This window comes from Nomascus leucogenys, chromosome 15 (genome assembly GCF_006542625.1).
Source record: "Nomascus leucogenys isolate Asia chromosome 15, Asia_NLE_v1, whole genome shotgun sequence".
NCBI classification, from domain to species: Eukaryota; Metazoa; Chordata; class Mammalia; order Primates; family Hylobatidae; genus Nomascus; species Nomascus leucogenys.
The window spans coordinates 107,531,408-107,550,496 of NC_044395.1; the positions used below are offsets into that span (position 1 = coordinate 107,531,408).

Genomic DNA, 19,089 nt, shown 5'->3' on the forward strand with positions numbered 1-19,089 from the left:
GATCTAGGTCACTGCAACCTTCATCTCCCAGGTTCAAGCAATTTTCGTACCTCAGCCTCCTGAGTAGCTGGGATTACAGGCACCCACCACCACACCCAGCTAATTTTTGTATTTTCAGTAGAGAGGGGGTTTTGCCATGTTGTCCAGGCTAGTCTTGAACTCCTGACCTCGGGTGAACCACCTGTTTCAGGCTCCCAAAGTGTTGAGATTTACAGGCGTGAGCCAACTTGCCTGGCCCAAGTAACTATTTTTAAAACTGAGCAGTTGGGAATTTCACCAAAACTCCTGGGCTACTTGGCAACACATAGATGTTGTGAAATCAGAATTAAGAATATTCAAAGTTTTGGGGGCAAGAGCTCTGAACATCACTAGAAAATCCCATCTCCCAGAGAAGTATTGAGTAGTGGGTTCTTTTTTGTTTTGTTTTGCTTTTTTGAGGCTGAGTTTTGCTCTGTCGCCCAGGCTGGAGTACAATGGCGTGATCTCGGCTCACTGCAACCTTCACCTCCCAGGTTCATGCGATTCTCCTGCCTCAGCCTCCCGACTAGCTGGGATTACATGCATGCACCACCACACCTGGCTATATTTTGTATTTTTAGTAGAGACGGGGTTTCACCATGTCGGTCAAGCTGGTCTCGAACATCGACCTCGTGATCCGCTCGCCTCGGCCTCCCAAAGTGCTGAGAAGGCGTGAGCCAACGCACCCGGCCCCGAGGGTTCTTACTAGATATACTGCAACATGCTGTCATCTCCGATGCTATCTAGCCCCAAATGTGCCAATTCTGTTTGAGATATTACAGTACATTTTAATCAGTCTTTGTTCTAGGTACAAAGAATTTATTTGCAATAGACTTTAACATATGGAATCTGAATTCACACGGTCTACTCAGCAAGAAATAATTTGGATTCCCAACAACTCAAGAATAAGAAATGTAGCCCTCTCTAGTGTCTTTTTTTTTTTTTTTTTTTTTTGAGACGGAGTCTCGCTCTGTCCCCCAGGCTGGAGTGCAGTGGCGCAATCTCGGCTCACTGCAAGCTCCGCCTCCCGGGTTCACGCCATTCTCCTGCCTCAGCTTCTCCGAGTAGCTGGGACTACAGGCGCCCACCACTATGCCTGGCTAATTTTTTGTATTTTTAGTAGAGACGGGGTTTCACCGTGGTCTCGATCTCCTGACCTCGTGATCCGCCCGCCTCGGCCTCCCAAAGTGCTGGGATTACAAGCGTGAGCCACCGCGCCCGGCCCCTCTCTAGTGTCTTGCCTATTTTTTACAGAAAAGTAGACGGTGAGACAGGGGTTCTAAAAACTGTTCCATTCCTAGGCACAGTGCATGAGGTAATTATGTCAACTCTCAGTAAAAGTATAAAAAAAAGAATGACCTGCCCATTACAGGGATATAGCAAAGGAATTGGAAACACTAAGTCTATCACTTACTTGCCTACCTGCATGTGAATATAAAATACCATGTAATAATTATTTGACAGCAGATTAGAAACTAACTCCCATGTTTAAACTCGCTGAAACTCAGCTTCACTAATTTCCAGCGCCGACAAATGTGGTTTTCATTGTCAGGAGCCACATGGGCTGCTGCTGGAAAGCGCTCAGTGCATCCTTCCGAAATCTGACAGAGCAACCCCTTCACTAACACTCCCGAATGAGCTCCTTGTGTTTCTCTGAGTATCTGGTGCGAAAACCTCGGAACAGAAAAGCAGTAGTAACAGTAGCATAAAAAGGAAAAAAAAGGAATAAAAAATAAAATGTTGGTTCCCACCTAACTTCACATTTGCCTTCAACTGAGTATTTCGTGTTCTGCGTCTGAGATTTTGGGGGGAGTCGTGGTGAACGTGAATTTCGGAGGGGCGAGAGGGAGGGTTCGGAAGCCTTCGGTGGCGACCGGCCAGGATCCACCTCAGGGAAGAAGAACCAAAGTTCAGAGGATCCGCCGGGCAGGGCAGGGCAGGGTGGCGGTTGGCAAAGGGAGGAGTGGGCCTCAGCGCTGGGCGGCGAGGCGAGGGCTCGGCGAGGCCCGGGGGCCGCGGGACTGAGGAAGCCGTCCCTGCGGGGAGGGAAAGGGCGGCGGAGGAGCAGCGGCATCTCGGGAGCATGAAGGGCCCGCAAGGCTGAGCCGATCCTCCGGCGCCCGGAGCAGCAGCGACCCAACGGGGCGCCGGGCGGGGTAGGGAGCGGCGACGCCTCATACCTGGATGAGCACTTTCACGTACATGAGCGGCTGGGACAGGATGGTGAGACCGGAGCCCAGGAGCACCTGACTGGCCGCGTCCGCCATGATGGCACCCGCGGGCGGACGGACAGACCGACGGAGCCACCAAGCGACCCGGCGAGCCGGTCCTAGGTCACGTGCCAAGGCCGCCGGTTTCACTGGCCCGCCCGCGGCGCGCGCGCACGCACGCACGCACGCACGCACGCACCAGCGCGCGCCTCTCCGCCCAGTCCCCGCCCCCCCGTCCCGCCCCGAGAAACTGCCGGCGCTCGCGAGGGGGCGCTGAGGTCGGGGCGGGGCTTACGGGACGGAGGCGCATGCGTTCTGCCAGGGGCTCTCGCCCTTCACCAGGCATGACGGTTTCTCTTGCGCATACGCTTCCAGGCCGCGAGTGTCCGGAAACAGAAGAATGGGAGTGGCAGTGGCGGAGTGTGACCCTGACGGCTGAGGCAAGGTCAGAGGACTGAAAAGAAATTGAAAAGGATTCTTCGTTATGCTTCACCTCTGCACTTGCCCTTTGGGCATCATCAACTTAGGGTTCAAAAGATACTCAGCATCAGAGCCGTAACAGTCTCGTGGCTGACAAACTCTAAATAAGTACAGCAAGTAATCCGCTAGCCAGTGGCTTTTCATTCATTTATTCGTTTGATTAATGTTATCTTCTCAGAAAAACTTTCTCTGAGCATTCTAAAATTACCTCCCCCTTTTTCTTTCTTTCTTTTTTTTTTTTTTTGAGACGGAGTCTCGCTCGGTCACCCAGGCTGGAGTGCAGTGGCGCAATCTCAGCTCACTGCAACCTTCGCCTCCCGGGTTCAAGCGATTCTCCTGCCTCAGCCTCCCGAGTAGCTGGGATTACACGCACACGCCACCACACCCGGCTAATTTTTGTCTTTTTAGTAGAGACGGGGTTTCACGATGTTGGCCTGGTCTCAAACTCCTGACCTCGTGATTCACCCGCCTTGGCCTCCCAAAGTGCTGGGATTACAGGAGTGAGGAGCCATCGCACCTGGCCACCTCCCTCTTCTTTTCTCCCACATTGTGCCCCGTCGTCGCATTATCACTGAAATTATGTCTCCTTCACTGGAATGAAAGCTCCAAGAGTTCAGGAACCGTGACAACCTTTGTTCACGGTTGTGTTTTCAGTGCCCAGCACATACGAGGTGCTCAATAAATATTTATTGCGCAAGTGAACAAATACTTCAGTGCCTACCAGTCTACAGGCTATCAGAGGCAAAAGTGAAAAAGGCATTGTCCCTGCTCCTTCAGCTCCAGCTCATGTGTTCTATCAAACAACATTTGGTGAATTTGAGCTTGGAGCAGAGTGAAGTACTGCAGGGGAAAGACTTGGATTTGGATCCTGGCTTTTCCACTGCATCCATTTGTCATTTTAGCCTCTTTAATTTCCAGTTTTTGTATCTAAATCTAACACTACTGTCTACCTCTCGGGGTTATTATGAGCATTAAGTGAAATTATGCATTGGGAAGGGTTTTTTAAAAAACTTTATATTGAAATACAGATGTTGGCTGGGAACGGTGGCTCACGCCTCTAATCCCAACACTTTAGAAGGCTGAGGTGGGTGGATCACCTGAGGTCAGGAGTTCAAGACCAGCCTGACCAACATGGTAAAACCCCATCTGTACTAAAAGTACAAAAATTAGCTGCGTGTGATGGCAGGTGCCTGTAATCCCAGCTACTCAGGAGGCTGAGGCAGGAGAATCGCTTGAACCTGGGAGTTGGAGGTTGCAGTGAGCCAAGATTGTGCCATTGCACTCCAGCCTGGGTGACAGGGCGAGACTCAGCCTCAAAAAAATAAATAAATAAAAAATAAAGTTGTAAGAAACAAGTTGCTTCTAACTGAATCTAGAAACATAAAGCTGAGCCAGAGAGACTATTTAGCAGGGGATTCTTTTTTTTTTTTTTTTGAGACAGGGTCTCTCTTCGTCACCCAGGCTGGAGTGCAGTGGTGTGATCTCGGCTCACTGCAACCTCCACCTCCCAGGCTCAAGCAATCCTCCTACCTCAGTCTCCCAATTAGCCAGGACCACAGGTGTGCACCACCATGCCCAGCTAATTTTTTTTGTATTTTTAGTAGAGATGGGGTCTTGCCATGTTTGCCCCAGGCTGGTCTCAAACTCTTGAACTCAAGTGATCCACCTGCCTCCCAAAGTGCTGGGATTACAGGTGTGAGTCACCACACCTGGTTGGATTCTTTACTCTTGGATTTGTGCATTGATGGTGCCAAATAGTATTGCCTTGTCCCACTGATGCTAGTGAGCACGGGGAGGCACAGAGCCTCTTGCCAGGGGTGGGTGGTTGGGGGATTCAGTCTGCTCCATAATATTTTCCAATGGTGCAAGGCAGAAGCTGCTGATAAGGTTTTGGGAAGAATCTGCAGAGGACAGGTAACTGAAGTCAGCAGAACAGATAAGGTGAGAGGTGCTATGTACAGCTGCCTAGGCTGTGCACTGCATAACTCAGAGTGGGGCCAGTCACAAAGACTATGATCTGAATGCCATTCCCTGATACAGTTCAGTATGATGACCCTAAGATGGGTTATATTTGGTCACCCATATTGCAGTGGTGAGAGGAATAACAGAAGTCAAAAAGGGCAGAATTAATTGGGAAGGAAACAGAACTAGAACAGAAAAGTTTGGGAAAAGAAAGGATAGTCAATATGTCAAAAGCTTCCAAGAGGTCAATAATGAAGCCCAGAAGCCGGGCGTGGTAGCTCACGCCTGTAATCCCAGCACTTTGGGAGGCTGAGGCGGGCGGATCACCTGAGGTCGGGAGTTCAAGACCAGCCTGACCAACATGGAGATACCCCGTCTCTACTAAAAAACAAAATTAGCCGGGTGTGGCGATGCACGCCTATAATCCCAGCTACTCGGGAGGCTGAGGCAGGAGAATCGCTTGAACCGGGGAGGCGGAGGTTGCAGTGAGCTGAGATCATGCCATTGCACTCCAGCCTGGGCAACACGAGTGAAACTCCATCTCAAAAAAAAAAAAATGAAGCCCAGGGAAGGCTGAATGGATTTACCAGTTAAAAGCCTCTTGGGAGCAGGGCACATGCCTGCAATCCCAGCACTTGGGTGGATTGCTTTGAGCTCAGGAGTTTGAAACCAGCCTGGGCAACATAGTGAAACCCCGTCTCTGCAAAAAAGAAAAAAAAAATTAATTGAGCATGGTGGCTTGCACCTGTAGTCTCAGCTTCTTAGGAGGCTGAGGTGGGAGGATTGCTCGAGCCTGGGAAGCAGAGGTTACAGTGAACCGAGATTGTGCCACTGCACTCCAGCCTGGGGGACAGAGTAAGAGCCTGTCTTGAAGAAAAAAAAAGGTCTCCTGGACTGGGAGGCGGTCTGACTTGGGAGGCAGATCATGTAATTGTCCAGTGGGTTCTTCCTGCCTGCTGCAAAGACAAATCAGTTCACTGAGACTGTGGCATTACAGTAAAGAGTTTAATTAATGGCCGGGTGCGGTGGCTCACGCCTGTAATCCCAGCACTTTGGGAGGCCGAGGCGGGCGGATCACGAGGTCAGGAGATCGAGACCATCCTGGCTAACACGGTGAAACCCCGTCTCTACTAAAAATACAAAAAATTAGCCGGGCGTGGTGGCGGGCGCCTGTAGTCCCAGCTACTCGGGAGGCTGAGGCAGGAGAATGGCGTGAACCCCGGGGGGCGGAGCCTGCAGTGAGCCGAGATCGCGCCACTGCACTCCAGCCTGGGTGAAAGAGCGAGACTCCTTCTCAAAAAAAAAAAAAAAAAAAAAAAAAAAGAGTTTAATTAACACAGTGCGGGCCATGTGGAAGAACTGAAGTTATTGCTCAAATCACTCTCCCCGAGGGCTCAGAGGCGAGGGTTTTTCAAGGATGCTTTGGTGGGCAGGGGGCTCAAATGGGGCATGTTGACTGGCTGGGGATGAAATCATAGGGGTATAGAAAACAGTCCTCGACAGCCTCTGGATGGAGGCCAGAGGACCAGATGTCATGAGTGGTGGGTCTGAGTGGAGTCAGTAGCCACCAAACCATCTCAAAAAGCCAATCTTAGATTCTATGTTAGTGATGTTATCTCTGCCAGGTGTGATGGTTTACGTCTGTAATCCCAGCATTTCAGGAGGCAGAGGTGGGAGGATAGTTTGAGACCTGCCTGGGCAACACAGCAAGACCCCATTTTCCACAAAAAGGAGAAAAGTAAAAAGACCAAAAAAACTCAAGTAATTGAAAAACGTCGTAAAAGGCCAATCTTAAGTTGTACAATAGTGATGTTATCTATAGGAGTAATTGGGAAAGTTACTCCTATATCTTGTGATCGCCAGAATAAAGACTGGCTGTCGTTTAACTGGGCCTGTCTCTTAGCAAAATTCAAGCCCCTCTCATAGTCCTAACCTGGTCCAAGGCTGTCCAGGCTGGTCTTGAACTTCTGTGCTCAAGTGACCCTCCCACCTCGGCCTCCCAAAGTGCTGGGATTACAGGCATGAATCACCTTACCCAGCCGGCATATATTTATTATATTTATTTTGCCGTATAGGAAGACCTGAGTACAAGCAGCCTTCTGAGTTGGATGAGGCTGTGACACAAGAGTCTTACCAAATACCTAGATTCTTTCCATCCCTGTGCTCTTCATCCTTAGGCCGGTAGCAAAATAGTTTTGAGCCTCACATGCAACACTGATAGAGGAAGAAGAGAGAAGGTTTTTGTTTTTGTTTTTTTGAGACAGAGTTTCACTCTTGTTGACCAGGCTGCAGTGCAATGGCATGATCTTGGCTCACTGCAACCTCCGCCTTCTGGGTTCAAGGAGGTTGCCTCAGCCTCCTGAGTCGCTGGGATTACAGGCGCCCAACACCACGCCCAGCTAATTTTTGTTATTTTTAGTAGAGACGGGGTTTTGCCATGTTGGTCAGGCTGGTCTCGAACTCCCAACCTCAGGTGATCTGCCTGCCTCGGCTTTCCAAAGTGCTGGGATTACAGGTGTGAGTCGGGGCATCCAGCCTTCGAGAAGGTGTCGTTTTAAAAATAGTTATCTCTTTTTTGGCACACCAAAGCTCATCACAAAATGGCTCTTTTTTTTTTTGAGACGGAATCTCACGCTGTCACCCAGGCTGGAGTGGAATGGCACGATCTCGGCTCACTGCAACCTCTGTTCCCAGATTCAAGCGATTCTCCTGCCTCCTCCTCTGAAGTAGCTGGGACTATAGGAATGTGCCGCCACGCACGGCTAATTTTTTTTTTTTTTTAGTAGAGACGGGGTTTCACCATGTTAGCCAAGATGGTCTCGATCTCCTGACCTTGTGATCCGCCTGCCTCGGCCTCCCAAAGTGCTGGGATTACAGGCCTGAGCCACTGCACCCGGCCTGAAATGAGTCTTTTTTTTTTTTTTTTGAGATGCAGTTTCGCTCTGTCACCCAGTCTGGAGTGCAGTGGCGCAATCTTGGCTTACTGCAACCTCTGCCTCCTGGGTTCAAGTGATTCTCCTGCCTCAGCCTCCCGAATAGCTGGGATTACAGGGGCCTGCCACCACACCTGGCTAACTTTTGTATTTTTAGTAGAGACGGGGTTTCGCCATTTTGGCCAGGCTGGTCTCGAACTCCAGACCTCAGGTGATCCACCCGACTTGGCCTCCCAAAGTCTGGGATTACAGGCATAAACTTCCATGCCTGACCTGAAATGAGTCTTAAAGGGTTAAAATCAAGGTGTTGCCAAGGCGCTATTCCTTCTGCAGTTTCCAGAGGAGAAACTGTGTTTTTCCCTTTTCAAGCTTCCAGAGGCCATCTGCATTCCTTGGCTTCTGGCCACTTCCTCCAACTTCAAAGGGCATCAGTTCAACCTCTTCTGTCTTCACGATAGAGGCAGGAGGCAGACAAATGCCTGGGCAGATAGGGAAGGGTACTTGGTGAAAACCCCACCTTCAAGCCTAAAACAGCCTGAAGGCTAAAAGACGGGACTGCTGGTTCCAGATGAAACCTGCAACCCACAGGGAGATCTTCTGCCCTCGTTTGCTCGCCCCTTCCCTGTTGATTCTCTCTGAATAATGCCTTTTAACCAATTGAGTGTTGCCTTTCTGATACTACCCATGGCTTGTGTGGGCATGCCCGAATGCGCACTGGGGGATCAGGGTTGAGCTACTGGGATTTCGTGCCGTATGCTGGAGAGGAGCCTCGCCTCTTCGGCTCATGTGTGGGAGCCCTGGTATTCAGTTGTGAAGTGGAAACTTTTTGTAGGACCCCTCTCTTTGCTGAAAGCTTTCCCTTCGTTTAGTAAATTCTATTCTTCAATGTGGCCACATGCCTAATTTTTCCTGGTCGTGAGACAAGAACCTGGATTTAGCTGAACTAAGGAGCATAAATCCTACATCATTCACATGTCCTTTTTCTGAGTCTGATCCTCCTGCCTCCCTTTTATAAAGACCCTTATGCCCAACTGGTTATAAATCAGGGTTTCCACAGTCCTCTCCTAAGGTTTGATAATTTGCTAGTGTAAACTAAAAATAAAACCCCGATATAGTTTGGACATTTATCCCTGTCCAAATGTCATGTTGAATTATGAGCATGGATGCTGGAGGGGCAGCCTGGCGGGAGGTGTTTGGATCATGGGGGCGGATCCCTCATGGCTTGGTGCTGTGTTTGTGATAGTTGAGTCCTCATGAGAGCTGGTCATTTAAAATTATGTGGCCCCTCCCCTCTCCCTCTCTCTCTCTCAATCCTGCTTTTGCTATGTGATGTGCCTGTTCCTCCTTCACCTTCCTACATGATTGTAAGCTCCCTGAGGCTTACAATCACTTGAACCTCGGATCACTTGAACCAAGGATCACTTGAACCTCGGAGGTGGAAGATGCAGTGCTCAGAGATGGTGCCATTGCACTCCAGCCTGGGTGACACAGCAAGACTGTCTCAAAAAAATAGAACAAAGGAACGGAACAGAAGTAAAGGTGGACAAGAGTGATGCCAGCTCACCACTCCCGAGTGTTTTCTGTGTGTAGAGCACTCTACTAAGTGCATTATGTACATTTTCTTGTCTGGTCCTCCCAACAGTTCTGAAAAGTGGGTCTTGTTTGTATTCCCATTTTACAGATGAGGAAATTGAATCTTTGAGAGGTCATAAAGCCTTTGAACCCAGGCATCCTGATGCCAGAGTCTAGATTCTTTTTGGCAGAATGTTCCTTATTTTGGTTTTATCTGATGTTTTTTCATGATTAGATTCAAGGTATGCATTTCCAACCAGAATACTACTTAAGTGATGCGTTCGTCTCAGGCTTTCCATCAGAGGGCACGGAATGTCCATCTGCCCCTAAACAATCACACGGTTAAGGTGGTGTCCAATTGCCCTATTATACAGTCACTACTTTTACCCTTCTAACTAATAAGCAATCTGAGTGGAGACACTTTAAAACCATGCAAAGCCGGGCACGGTGGCTCATGCCTGTAATCCCAGCACTTTGGGAGGCCGAGGCGGGCGGATCACAAGGTCTAGAGATCAAGACCATCCTGGGCAACATGGTGAAACCCTGTGTCTATTTAAAAGTACAAAAATTAGCTGGGCGTAGTGGTGCACGCCTGTAATCCCAGCTACTCGGGAGGCTGAGACAGGAGAATCGCTTGAACCTTTGAACCCGGGAGGCAGAGGTTGCAGTGAGCCAGGATTGTGCCACTGCACTCCAGCCTGGCGACAGAGCAAGACTCCATCTCAAAAAAAAAAAAACCATGCAAATATCTTGCTCCTCAAGTTTCCTCCTAAATTTTGCATCCATAGGTACTTCTTGCCTGATCCATTTTACTACAATAATTGCAAAATAATGAATTCCCAATTGCAGCACTACTTCTACATTCACGATCGACCTCAGCTTCATTCTTCTTAAACAAGAGCACTCTTCCTCTCTTTTTCTCTCATGATATGAACTCATGATTCCTATTTTCTCAATGGGTTATAGTTTATTAATGTCCTTAATCATTTTGGTGCCCTAATATCCCAGATTTGGCCAGTGGGAGCTCCTTCAAATTGGTTCCTTTATCCTGTGACGCCCCCAGCACTTTTTTTTTTTTTTTTTTTTTTTTTGAGACGGAGTCTCGCTCTGTCACCCGGCTGGAGTGCAGTGGCGCAGTCTCGGCTCACTGCAAACTCCGCCTCCTGGGTTCACGCCATTCTCCTGCCTCAGCCTCTCCCAGTAGCTGGGACTACAGGCGCCCGCCACCACGCCCGGCTAATTTTTTGTATTTTTAGTAGAGACGGGGTTTCATCGTGGTCTCGATCTCCTGACCTCGTGATCCGCCCGTCTCGGCCTCCCAAAGTGCTGGGATTACAGGCGTGAGCCACCACGCCCGGCCGCCCCCAGCACTTTTTTACTTTTTGACATAACACAGTGTTTCAGGCTCCTCATCTCATATCTACATTGCCCCAGACATTTGTCTAATGAACCCTGATTCCTTTTAGTGAGGAATGTATTAGAGACCAAGATCTCAGTGCAAAATGTTCTTATTGCTAATGGGATGTATTTGATTTTAGCCCTTTTTAGCAGATAGAGCTGAATACACATACACACATTATCTACATATATGAATATGCATACACATATGCACATACATACTTGTGTATACATACATGTGTATGTTCAGACATATACATGTTTTAGAAATCATGAGTTCTGGCCAGGTGCGGTGGCTCACGCCTATAATCCCAGCACTTTGGGAGGCTGAAGCAGGTGGAGTTCTGAGGTCAGGAGTTCAAGACCAGCCTGGCCAACATGATGAAACCCTGTCTCTACTAAAAATACACACACACAAAAAAATTAGCCGGGCGTGGTGGTGGGCACCTGTAATCCCAGCTACTTGGGAGGCTGAGGCAGGAGAATCACTGGAACCCAGGAGGTGGAGGTTGCAGTGAGCCGAGATTGTGCCACTCCACTCCAGCCTGGGCAACAAGAGCGAAACTCTGTCTCAAAAAAAAAAAAAAAAAAGAAAAGAAATAATGAGTTCTTGGCTTTCAACAACACCAACACATTTATTCATTTGTTCAAGCATATAATATGTCTAAAATGTTCTGATTTGCCAATGCCATTACATAAACAAACCTACCAAAGAGACTTCAGAATTTGTTTGAAGTTATCTTCCTACCCCTGCCTCACGGGAGCCTAGCGTCTGAACCAGTCTTCACTAGTGTGGCTGTTTGCTTGGAGGAAGGTGGCAGCAGAGAGGGAGCACGAGACTTGAAATGGAGGTGTGAAATAGCCATGGAGGGGGAAAGGTGCGGGAACTTCAGTTTCAGAAGCAGAAGATAAATTTCCAAGGCTGAAGGAGATACTTGTGTGCTGGCCCAGGTCCACTCGATGGCATATTTTCCCGAAGCCATCTTGGCAGCCTGGGTACAGTAGAGAAGACAGATGGCTGAGATGACTGGCTGGTCCAAAGTTGGGGAACTACCAGGTGGATGTGGCAGAAGGACAGAGGGTGAGGACACTGGGGTGCTGGCAAGAGAATGGTTGACGTCATGAACCCTGGAGTCTGGACTGAATTGGGGAAGAAATGAAGCCAAAAGAAAGGGGAATGACTGGAGCTGTGAAGGGGTTTATTCATGTGATTTCTGGTCACTAAATCCAATAATCTAGGAATAGGCAGTTCAGGGGGCTATGAGGAGAGATGGCATATATCTTTTTTATTTTATTTTATTTTATTTTATTTTTTTGAGACCTTGTTTCGCTCTTGTTGCTCAGGCTGGAGTGCAATGGCGTGATTTCGGCTCACCAAAACCTCCACCTCCCGGGTTCAAGCGATTCTCCTGCCTCAGCCTCCCGAGTAGCTGGGATTACAGGCATGCACCACCACGCTAATTTTTTGCATTTTTAATACAAATGGGGTTTCTCCATGTTGGTCAGGCTGGTCTCGAACTCGCGACCTCAGGTGATCTGCCCGCCTCGGCCTCCCAAAGTGCTAGGATTACAGGTGTGAGCCACCGCGCCCGGCCAGCATGTATCAAAATTGATTAGCAACAAGATGAGAAGAACTGTACTCAGAGAAACCAAAGAGACCTTGTTTCCCCAAAGACCAGAGATTGAGGGAGAGAAGACCTAGCTAGCTCAGGCTGAAAAGGGAAACTGTTTAAAGCACATTATTGCAATGTATGATCAACAGCTAAGAGTAGTGGTCAAATGAAGGGAACTTACAGATCATTTCACCTGGACAGACACTTCACTTTTAAGGTCAGGTAGTAAAAATGCAGAGCTATTAAGCAACTGCCCCATACCTACCCGCCCCCAGCCTCTGTGGGATTCAAACTCAGGTGTTCTAAATGCCACATTGGTGGCTCTTTAACTCACTACAGTGTTCTGAACCTAGCAAAACATCTGACTGCTTTGTTTTGCCTACTAGTCTTTGTTCTCCATCTAGATTTTAAACACAGGGGCAGGAGTGGAATCTTATGCATCAGTGCATTCTCCATAGTTCCTAAGTCAATCACTGCTCAATGCATCTTTTTTTTTTTTTTTTTTTGAGAAGGACTCTTGCTCTGTTGCCCAGGCTGGAGCGCAGTGACACAATCTCGGCTCACTGCAACCTCCACCTGTCGGATTCAAGCAATTCTCTGCCTCAGCCTCCCGAGTAGCTGGGATTACAGGCCCCTGCCACCAAGCCCGGCTAATTATTTTCATTTTTAGTAGAGATGGGGTTTCACCATCTTGGCCAGGCTGGTCTTGAACTCCTGACCTCGTGATCCACCCACCTCAGCCCAAAGTACTGGGATTACAGGCATGAGCCACCGCTCCTGGTCTTTTTTTTTTTTTAAGACAGAGTCTCACCCTCATCCAGGCTGGAGTACGGTGGCATGATCTCAGTTCACTGCAACCTCCACCTCCTGGGCTAAAGTGATCCTCCCACCCCAGCCTCCAGGGTAGTTGAGAATACAGGCATGTGCCACCACACCCGGCTATTTTTGTATTTTTTTGCCAGAGACAGGGTTTCACCACGTTGCCAAGACTGGTCTCGTACTGCTGGGCTCAAGGGATCCACTTGCCTCAGCCTCCCAAAGTGCTGGGATTACAGGCATGAACCACCATGCCTGGCCTATCTCACTTTCAAGAGATGTTGTCATCTCTCCAAAAACAAAGATATGCTGCCACTAGATGGTGATAGGACCTTCATTAGGCCCTGTGGTCCAAAGAGTAAGGCTTCAAAAGAAACCATGTTCACAGGCCGGGCGGCTCACTGCACGCTCTGCCTCCTGGGTTCAAGCTATTCTCCTGCCTCAGCCTCCAGAGTAGCTGCGATTACAGGCACACACCACCACACACTGCTGATTTTTGTATTTTTAGTAGAGACGGGGGTTTCACCATGTTGGCCAGGCTGGTTTGAACTCCTGGCCTCAACTGATCCACCCGCCTCCGCCTCCCAAAGGCGTGAATTCAGCGCCTGGCTGAATTTCTGAACAACTTTCAAGCAAGGTTTGCTTTTGGGACTTGTCCTTTAAGGATATCCTTTTGGGAATAAAAAGTGGGGTTTTGGCTGGGTGCTTTCTAGATACTTAAAATGCTGACTAATAGTTTTAGGATGTATGTAAGGTACGGCATAGAAGAAGGCCATTTGCAAACTCCCTATATAAAGAGTATGGGGGCCAGGTGTGGTGGCTCATGCCTGTAATCTCAGCACTTTGGGAGGCTGAGGTGGGAGGCTCACGAGGTCAGGAGTTCGAGACCAGCAAGGCCTGAGTTCGAAACTCAGTCTCTACTAAAAATACAAAAATTAGCCGGGTGTGGTGGTGGCGCCTGTAATCCCAGCTACTCAGGAGGCTGAGGCAGGAGAATTGTTTGAACCAGGGAAGCGAAGGTTGCAGGGAGCCAAGATTGCCCCACTGCACTCCAACCTGGGTGACAGAGCAAGACTCCATCTCAAAAAAAAAAAAAAAAAAAAAAGTATGGGCTGATATTCCCCTTAAAAAGACTCACAGATTGAGGGTAGCTGCACCTAGGAACTCTCTGTACTCTCTGCTCAATTTGTCTGTAAATCTAAAACTGTTCTAAAATATTTTTAAAATACTCCCACACTGGGATTGCAATAAAATTTGTGTTGTCATGTGGTTCTAATCACTAGTAATCCAGGTAGTGATGGTGGCTGAAAGTTTAAAAGTGATAATGAAAAATGTGCTAGAAAACTTTCAATCCCATGTGACAGAAAAAAAGTAGTCAAAATAGGGCTCCTGGCATGAGCTGGAGTGACCCCCCCCCGTAAATGACTCCAGCGTGTTGGCATGACAGGCTGCAGCTGGCCGACTTTGCTTGGTGCTCAGGAGAGGCTATTGGAAAGAAAAGGCGGATAAAAAATATCTGTTCACATAAAAGTATGCAGTTAACCCATCAAAGGAAACAACTGGCTAGAGAGAAAGAATTTTAATCATCAGGCTAAAAAATTTACAAAACCTCATTGAACATAAGATACGTAACATTAAATTCTGGATAATACATGCATTGTTATTTCTATGTGGGAATACCTCATTCTGAGCAAACCTGACATACAGCGGTAGGACTGACCGTCACTAGAAGCTCTGACACAACACTTTTTTTTTATTATAGCACACTCCCAAAATGTGTTTAACATAGAGTTTGATTTTTAAAAATTGATTTGCACATAATTTTAGAGAGAATATCTATTGGTTAAAATGAGGTATATCTGTGCTGCCATGAAGTGCGCCATGAGAACACACTTCAGTTTCTGATAAAGCATTTTTACACATCATAATAAAATTTCATTTTATGAAAAAGTAGTTGAATTCATGAGGTATGCATCTTGACCACATGCCCACAGTATAAGGACGAAGTGTAAGGTCAGTGCATGAGTGCACAACACAGTATACCACGAGTAAATGCAGTTCCCAGTCATACATCTCCCCCATTACAAAATGTGTCTAATCTCAAAACCCCTGATGAAGTGCCTGTGTGGCACAGCCCAGGCTCACCTAGGGGTATGTGTATATGTGCAAGGATGGGTATGCCGCCATGGCAGCACAGCCTCTCTTTGTGGCAGGATATCTGCTCCTAGGCCAGTTTGGCTTCATACCTGGAGCTGGCTCTTGGCTGGAGTTTATGGTTCTCTTTGGAGAGCATGATACTGTAAAGCCTGGCTTCTTATTCTGTGCAAATAAGATTTTAAAAAGTTGAATTCACTTTATTTTGCCATTTCTAAAGATGTAGTTAGGGTTGAGGTTGGCTTTACAAGGAGTTGGTAAGAAGTATTTGCATTTCTGGCCGGGCGCGGTGGCTCACGCTTGTAATCCCAGCACTTTGGGAGGCCGAGGCGGGCGGATCACAAGGTCAAGAGATCGAGACCACGGTGAAACCCCGTCTCTACTAAAAATACAAAAAAAAATTAGCCGGGCGTGGTGGTGGGCGCCTGTAGTCCCAGCTACTGGGAGAGGCTGAGGCAGGAGAATGGCGTGAACCCGGGAGGTGGAGCTTGCAGTGAGCCGAGATTGCGCCACTGCACTCCAGCCTGGGTGACAGAGCGAGACTCCGTCTCAAAAAAAAAAAAAAAAAAAAAAAAGAAGTATTTGCATTTCTTCCCCAAATATAAAAGTAGTTGACACTGTTATAGAACAGAGGTGAATTGAGCATTTGTCCTGGTCCCTTAGCCAAATCAAGGTCAACATGAGAAACATTTTTTTTTTTTTTTTTGAGATGGAGTCTTGCTCTGTTGCTCAGGCTGGAGTGCAATGGCACAGTCTCAGCTCACTGCAACCTCTGCCTCCTGGGCTCAAGCAATTCTCCTGCCTCAGCCTCCCGAGGAGCTGGGACTACAGGCGTGCACCACCACACCCGGCTAATTTTTTCTGTATTTTTAGTAGAGATGGGGTTTTGCCATTTTGCCCAGGCTGGTCCCAAACTCCGGACCTCAAGTGATCCTCCTGCCTTGGCCTCCCAAAGTGCTGGGATTACAGGCGTGAGCCACCACACCGGCCAACATGGGCAACATTTTAATTGCCCCCAAAAGCAGAAGGACTGAATTTTATAAGCTGTCTAGAAACATTACACAAAAAAAGAGAAAAACAATCTGTCAAGGTGGCAGATGGCCTCATTTCTTTCAATTATGTTTATCTGACATGTTATAGAAGTTAAATACCCACATCTCTGTTACACAAGTATCACACTATAAATTTTAAGAAAATATGAGGTGGGATAATCGCTTGAGCCTGGCAGGCAGAGGTTGCAGTGAGCCGAGATCGCGCCACTGCACTCCAGCCTGGGCGACAGCAAGACCCTGTCTCAAAAAAAAATTTTTTTTAAGAAAATGAAGATAAAGGTTTGGATAACATTCATCCACTACGCTGGATTTAACTGAATTCATGGTTATATGTTACAACCTAATTAGTATGTTTCAGTTCTGGGATATGGTTTTTGCTTCTCATAGGCTTCCAGCAATGAATGCTAAGTGAAGAAAGAGGACAAGCTCATTCTTGATTAGTCTGTCAGGACTGAAACTCTCTTTAATTTGACTTTATTTAAGCCTATCTTTTCACTGCTCTTCATTTTCTATCATAATATGGTGATTGGACTATCAGTCTTGTCACTCCTAGAGGATCTTGTCTTCATGTCTTTTAAGGGCCTTGCACAAAGTAGACACTAGAAGACACTGATAGGTAAATGAGAGCATCAGTGCAAGAATTCCCAAGCAACAGACTTGGGAAGACAGCAGGGACTCCAACCACTGGGAGAACCATCCACTCTGTGTCTAGTGCACCTAACTTAATACACTGATTCTCAACCTGTGTTTCACCCAGACTCATGTGAACAACACCCTCCTGTGCACATACCCTGGGCTGTTAGAAACAACAGCTCACTGGCTGTTTTGCCACCTTTGTTTTTTTTTTGGAGACGGAGTCTCACTCTGTCGCACAGGCTGCAGTGGCGCGATCTCTGCTCACTGCAACCTCCACCTCCAGGTTCAAGCGATCCTCCTGCCTCAGCCTCCCAAGTAGCTGGGACTACAGGTGTGTGCCACCACGCCTGGCTAATTTTTTGGTTTTTAGTAGAGATGGGGTTTCACCATGTTGGCCAGGCTGGTCTTGAACTCCTGACCTCAGGTTATCCGCCCTCCTTGGCCTCCCAAAGTGCTGGGATTACAGGCATGAGCCACCGCGCCCGGCCTCACCACCTCTTTTTTCCTCCCTTTCAGGAAAAAACATGTGAGTGCAAATGAGCATGATGAATGTTATTATAGGGATAAATATGAATTCATTCAAACTTATTCATTTTTTAAAGTTTTTATATTTTATTTATTTATTTTGAGAAAGAGTCTCACTCTGTCGCCCAGGCTGGAGTGCAGTGGTGCAATCTTGGCTCACTGCAAACTCTGCCTCTTGGGTTCAAGTGATTCTCCTGCCTCAGCCTCCTGAGTAGCTGGGGTTATAAGCATGCACCACTACACCCAGCTAATTTTTACATTTTTAGTTGAGACAGGGTTTGGCCATGTTGGCCAGGCTGGTCTTGAACTTGAACTCCTAACCTCAGGTGATCCACTTGCCTCAGCCTCCTAAAGTGCTTGGATTACAGGTGTGAGCCACCACACCTGACCAAACTTACTCTTCCACTTTTTTTTTTTTTTTAGACTGAGTATCCACACCCAGGCTGGAGTGCAATGGCACGATCTCAGCCCACTGCAACCTCTGCCTCCCGGGTTCAAGCGATTCTCCTGCCTCAGCCTCTCCAGTAGCTGGGATTACAGGCACACACCACCATGCCCGGCTAATTTTTGTATTTTTTAATAGAGACGGGATTTCACCATGTTGGCCAGGCTGGTCTCGAACTCCTGACCTCAAATCATCTGCCTGCCTTGGCCTCCCAAAGTGCTGGGATTACAGGCGTGAGCCACTGTGCTCGGCCTAAAACTTACTCTTTTAAAAAAGCAAACAATTCACAAAACCTGGTACTGAATGGTCAGTGGTAACTGTAGCCTGAGGGTGCAAAATGCCCTAGATTTTCACCTGAGCAGAACAAATCCGAGAAGGTAAAACTGGACTGTGCATCACTGCCCCTCCGAATCACATAATACATTTGAGAACTGATTAAAATTAATCTCTGGCATATAAGTATATACAGTATATCGGGTGAAGTACCTGCATTCTCTCTTTATTCTTAGGCAGAATCAGGGTGGCCATTGATGGGTCCAGGGGGGTGTCTTTGTGTCTTCTGTTTAAATTTGTCTAAAATAAATGAACATATCCTCACTAAATTTTCCACTTGAGCAAGTGTGATTACAGTGAATATACATTATTTATTTGTTTGCTTATTTATATATGTTAATTCATTATGATACTCTCACAGAAAAGGACAGGCAAAACATAATTCAAAGAAGGAAAAACAGTTCGAAGGAGGAAAGGTGACTAATTTACTGAGTGTCTATGATATGCCAGGTGCTTTACACTTTCACACTAATTCACACAACAACTTTAGGATGTAGATATTATCACCTCAATATTTCAGATCCAGAAACAGCCCCAGGGTGGTCACATGACTCACAAAACATTAAAAAGTGGGGCTGAAATTTGAACTCAAGACAGACTTCAAAATTTGCGCTCTTGCCACCGGCTGTGCTCTGTGGGAATTCCCCGGTATCGTACAGTGAGACCTCATTATAGCACTGTAGTGTTCCACATGAAGAGGGCCCATTTTGCACCCTATCCCCTAAGAATCAGCTACTATTGTATCAAAACTTTTTTTTTCTTTTTTTTATTGGGATAAAGTCTCACTCTGTCACCTAAGGTGGAGTGCAGTGGCAGGATCACAGCTCACTGTAACCTTAAACTCCTGGACTCAAGTGATTCTCCCACCTCAGCCTCCCAAGTAGCTAGGACTACAGGGGCAGGCTACCACATCCAGCTAAGTTTTAAAATTTTTTGTAGAGA

The 19,089-nt window shown here is 47.4% G+C and overlaps 2 protein-coding genes across 8 annotated transcripts in view; both read right to left on the reverse strand.

Moving 5' to 3' along the window:
* The window catches only part of MTCH2 (mitochondrial carrier 2), a 51,397-nt gene extending 48,898 nt beyond the window's left edge, over positions 1 to 2,499 (reverse strand). For 3 of the 4 annotated variants that reach the window (XM_030828879.1, XM_030828878.1, XM_030828877.1), the window contains exon 1: positions 2,199 to 2,499. In XM_030828879.1, coding sequence (XP_030684739.1) covers positions 2,199 to 2,285 — 87 coding nt within the window. In that variant the 5' untranslated portion in view covers positions 2,286 to 2,499. The remainder of the gene's footprint in view (positions 1 to 2,198) is intronic. The other variant, XM_030828880.1, reaches the window with a different exon arrangement.
* A 12,067-nt stretch (positions 2,500 to 14,566) lies between these two features.
* AGBL2 (ATP/GTP binding protein like 2) overlaps positions 14,567 to 19,089 on the reverse strand; it is a 55,825-nt gene continuing 51,302 nt past the window's right edge. For 3 of the 4 annotated variants that reach the window (XM_030828638.1, XM_030828637.1, XM_030828635.1), the window contains one exon: positions 14,567 to 15,321. In XM_030828638.1, coding sequence (XP_030684498.1) covers positions 15,148 to 15,321 — 174 coding nt within the window. In that variant the 3' untranslated portion in view covers positions 14,567 to 15,147. The remainder of the gene's footprint in view (positions 15,322 to 19,089) is intronic. The other variant, XM_030828636.1, reaches the window with a different exon arrangement.